The sequence below is a fragment of the Otolemur garnettii genome, unplaced genomic scaffold (assembly GCF_000181295.1).
Source record: "Otolemur garnettii isolate 467f Iridium unplaced genomic scaffold, OtoGar3 scaffold00093, whole genome shotgun sequence".
NCBI classification, from domain to species: Eukaryota; Metazoa; Chordata; class Mammalia; order Primates; family Galagidae; genus Otolemur; species Otolemur garnettii.
In genome coordinates, this window is record NW_003852488.1 from 1,367,604 (window position 1) to 1,372,754 (window position 5,151).

The 5,151-nt window shown below is 40.6% G+C and overlaps 1 protein-coding gene across 2 annotated transcripts in view; it reads right to left on the reverse strand.

Annotated features, from left to right (window-relative positions):
- The window catches only part of NUDT6 (nudix hydrolase 6), a 41,412-nt gene that overhangs the window by 28,712 nt on the left and 7,549 nt on the right, over positions 1-5,151 (reverse strand). For both annotated transcript variants that reach the window (XM_003795549.2, XM_012808738.2), the window contains exon 2: positions 4,466-4,669. In XM_003795549.2, coding sequence (XP_003795597.1) covers positions 4,466-4,669 — 204 coding nt within the window. The remainder of the gene's footprint in view (positions 1-4,465; positions 4,670-5,151) is intronic.

Below are 5,151 nucleotides of genomic sequence, written 5' to 3' on the forward strand. Positions count from 1 at the left end.
GATGGAATGCCAAAGAAATGCCAATGAAACCTTAAATATTAATAATTTGTGATTACTCAAATTGAGTGATGACAATTTGACAATTCCCAGGTGAATTCACTATAAACATGAGCAAAGTATCAGACAAAATTAACATCGCAAAAGTACAATTAGAGCGACCCCTGCTGGTTACAACATAAAAGTTAAGTGAATAAAGTAAGTTAAGTAAATTCCCTATTTGAGTATTAAATAGAGGTTATTGTATTATTATGATCAGTTAGGCACTGTGCTAAGTGCTTTAGGTACATTATCTCAGGTAAAAATCACAATAATCCTGAGTGATATCATTATGAGTGCCTGTGTTCACGCAGGTCTAAGAGGGACTGATGGCATTTGTCTGTACTCTAAACAGGCACTCTTTTCACTGTACCATACTGCCTGACATTGATGCTACAACTGCCCTCTCAGAGGGCTGACATTTCCATTCAACTATTCATTCAAGAAATACTGAGTATCCACTTTATACCATACTGCCTGACATTGATGCTACAACTGCCCTCTCAGAGGGCTGACATTTCCATTCAACTATTCATTCAAGAAATACTGAGTATCTACTTTATACCAGACACTGTCTTTAGCCTGAGAATTCAGTGGTGAACAAGATAGATAAGATATCTGCCTTCATGGAGTTTATATTATCATGGAGAAGATTAAGTACATGCTATAATTTCAGACTGTGAAAAATGCTATAAAGAAAAATATAACTGCACAGAGGGACAAAGAATGATGGGGTTGGTGTGTGTGTGTGGGGGGGAGGGTGACTCTTTATTTTATTTTATTTTAGAGACAGAGCCTCAAGCTATCGCCCTGGGTAGAGTGCCATAGCATCACAGCTCACAGCAACCTCTGACTCCTGGGCTCAAGCAAGTCTCCTGCCTCCGCCTCCCAAGTAGCTGGGACTCCAGGTGCCTGCCATAACGCCTGGCTATTTTTTGGTTGCAGCCATCAATTGTTGTTTGGTGGGCCCAGGCTGGATTCGAACCTGCCACTTCAGGTGTATATGGCTGGCGCCTTAGCCGTTTGAGCCACAGGCGCCGAGCCGGTGACTCTATTTTAAACAGGACGGTCAGGAGCTTTTCTGAGAAGGAGATATTTGAGCAGAAACCTCAGCTATAAGGGACTAGATAAACAAAGCTCTGGGGAAGCACTGCAGGAAGAGGAGCCAGTAGGTCCTAAAGGGTCTGGGTCAGATAAAAGTTTGCTAGGTTTGAAGAAAAGAAAGAAAACCATTTCTCTCACTCTATTCCAGCCATACCTGCTTTTCATTGTTTGTAACAAATGTCCACTATTTTCTCTATGGAAAAAACTCTATACCTTTCCAGAACAATTTCTTGCATTACTTCATCCCCATCTCCAATAACCCCTTCAAATTATAGTTATTTATCGAGGCTGGTCAAGTTCTACGTTTCCCATTCCCTGAAATACTATGATACTACTAAATCATAATGCACGTACTTAGTTAAAACTTAGTACTTAGTTATAAATGGGCCCTTCAGAGGATACTCCCTATGTATATGTTACCAATTTTGTAGTAATAACTGAAAATTCTAATTTAAAAGTCTATGTTAATGATGATAATTACTTATATGACTTTCCAATGAAGTGTGAGGCTATCACCAAATTATTGAATAGAATCTTTTGAAGTAGAATTGAATGGAAGTTTCAGAATGTCTCTATTTGCTACAGGGCTATAACACATGGAAAGAGAAGACTTTCTTAGACATCCTTGAACAACTCCTTTAAAAGGTTTCCAATGTGAAAACTACCTTAAAAACTCTTGTAAATTATATAAAGGCAAATACAATTATTAGTTAAATTAATAAGTAATATGTATTACTGCTTTCATTTATTAAGGGAATAAAGATTCCTTACTGTTTTAGTTTTTATGGAAATCTAAGAATTTCCTTCATCTTGGCTCTTAAGGGTTTGTACTGAGACCCACTGTAGCAGAAGCATCAAAAGCAGAAACAGAGAAATTGCACAAAATTTTGGGTCCCCCTCAGGCCTACTGAATCAGAATTCTGGGGGTAGGGCCCAGCACCCTGGTTTAACAAACCCTCCAGGTGATTTTGATGCAATCTATAATTTGTGAACTCCTCTCTTAATGTGAAGGGAATTGTTTTCTCAACTTTCCTATGTCTCTGAAGCTAATCAGTAACTCCAAAATTCCACCATGTCCGCTCGGCGCCAGTAGCCCAGTGGCTAGGGTGCAAGCAACATACTCTGGAGCTGGCAGGTTCAAATCCAGCTCAGGCCTGCCAAACAATGACAACTACAATCAAAAAATAGCCAGGGGGTGTGGTGGGTGCGTATAGTCCCAGCTACTTGGGAGGCTGAGGCAAGAGAATCTCCTTAAGTCCAAGAGTTTGAGGTTGCTGTGAGCTGTGATGCCATGGCACTCTATCAAGGGTGATATAGTGAGACTCTGTCTCAAAATAAAGAAACAAACAAAATTCTACCATGTTAAATTATTCTATTTAAAAAAATTTTTTTTTAGAGATAGAGTCTCCCTTTGTCCTCCTTGGTAGAGTGCCATGGCATCACAGCTCACAGCAACCTCCAGCTCTTAGGCTTAAGTGATTCTCTTGCCTCAGCCTCCGGAGTAGCTAGGACTATAGGTGCCCGCCACAACGCCGGGCTATTTTTTTTTGTTGTTGCAGTTTGGCCAGGGGGTTTGAACCCACCACCCTTGGTATATAGGGCTGGTGCCCTACTCACTGAGCCATAGGCACTTCCCAAATTATTCTTTTTTTTTTGACACAGAGCCTCAAGCTGTCCCCCTGCGTAGAGTGCTATGGCTTCACAGCTCACAGCAACCTCCAACTCCTGGGCTCAAGCGAGTCTCCTGCCTCCGCCTCCCAAGTAGCTGGGACCACAGGCACCCGCCACAACGCCCGGCTATTTTTTGGTTGCAGCCATTATTGTTGTTTGCCAGGTCCGGGCTGGATTCGAACCCACCACCTTAGGTGTATGTGGCTGGCGCCTTAGCCACTTGAGCCACGGGCGCCGAGCCAAATTATTCTATTTTAAACAACTGTTTAACACAATAACTTAACATAAATATCTTTAAGAAATAATGTTTAAGTCATTGAAAAATTTGTTTGCTTTACCTTAAAGTCAACATAAGTTTATCTTTTACAAATTCACATAATTTGTGCTAATATGTTTTAATATGTTTTACTATAATAAATTTATTCGCTGATCCCAAGTCAGTGTTGCTATTGAGTAGTGAGGTTTAATTGTCTGTGTAAAACCAGTTCAAGCATATCCACTGGAAAACTAAACATTGAACTTGTTCTCTGTGCTGCCACCTGCTGATGTATAAGGCAAACTTCATCTATTTAGAAGCACTATGTAATACTTCCAAGGAAGATAGAGTAGTAGTCTCTCATCTGTGGTTTCACCACCTGTGATTTCAGGAACCTGAGGTCAACCATGGTATGAAAATGTTACATTAATACTCTTGTACTTTGAGGCTATTACTAGTAAAATAAGGGTTACTGGAATGCAAGCACTGTGGTACCATAAGTCTATCTGATAACCAGAGGGCTACGAAGCAACTAACAGGTGAGTGGCATATACAATTGTGAATGTGCTAAGAGATGATTCACATCTCAGGCAGGACAGAGATGAGGAAGGAGATTTAACCATGGTACTCAGAATGGCATGCAATTTAAAACTTACTGTTTTTTTCTAGAAATTTTCCTTTTTTTTTTTTTTTCTGACAGAGTCTTGTTTTATAGCCCTTGGTAAGAGTGCTGTGGTGTCACAGCTCACAGCAACCTCAAACTCTCAAGCCCAATTCTCTTGCCTCAGCCTCTCAGGTGCCTACCACAATGCCTGCGTATTTTATTTTTAGAGACCATGTCTTGCTCTTGCTCAGGCTGGTCTTGAACCTGTGAGCTCAGGTAATCCACCCACCTCGGCCTCCCAAGTGCTGGGAGTAAGGCGTGAGCCACTGCACTCGGGCTTCCACTTATGTTATAATGCTTGTGTCCTTCACTCACTTCATCTCATCATGTATGCATTTTTATCATCTCACATAATCACAAGAAAAAGGTGAATATAGCATGATGAGATATTTTGAGACAGAGGGAGAGACCATGTTCATATAACTTGCATTACAGCATATTTTTATAATTGTTCTATTTTACTAGTTCATCTCTTGCTGTGCCTGTCTTAAATACTAAACTTTTATCATAGGTATGAGTGTAAAAGGAAAAACATGGTGTGTACAGGATTTGGTACTATCTGCAGACATCCACCAGGGGTCTTAGGACACATCCCCTGTGGAGAAGGGGGAACTACTGTTATTTAATCCAGCAACTCATTCCACATAAATAACTCAACTGCTCAGCTGTGAGAAGCAAGAGATTGGATGAGCTTCTAAAAAGTTAATTCTTGTTGTCATGAGTTTGAAACTGACCTCCGACTCCTACTTGATGTGTAGCATATCCTGGTAATCTGCTGGGCCCTTCACCCAGCCACAGAGTCAGCGTTGAAGAATCCGATTTTGCATGATGAAAGCAGAAGCCCAGCGATGCTGCGGGGGCAATGAATCGGCTTTGGAGGATGGGAATGTGCAGCCATACAGCTATTCTACCTTCTGATCTCCACTGCTGTATTGCAGCTAAAAGGTAAGAGACAATGATCTATAAATATTTTCCAGTGAAACAAGTGGAATTAATTAAAACTCATGTCAAGGTGTCACTTCCTGTTCTAGAAGGACATCTGTAAGCATGTTAGCTCTCTGGAAAGAGATCCCAGAATGTTCTGTTTATATCCCAGTGTTGGAACTATCAAGTTTTACCATCTTATTTATATGATTTTTCCATCATACTGAATTTCTTAAGAATAAAGTCAATATCGTGCTGACTTTGTATCTTCTATACCATCTAAGATAATGGCACATAATGGGTGTTCAACAGTGATAGAATGAACAAATAAACTGATTTAAACAAACAAAAAAAAAAACTGAATGCTATTCTTTTTTTTTTGAGACAGAGCCTCAGCCTCAAGCTGTAGCCCTGGGTAGAGTGCTATGGTGTCATAGCTCACAGCAACCTCCAACTCCTGGGCTTAAGCAATTCTCTTGCCTCAGCCTCCCAAGTA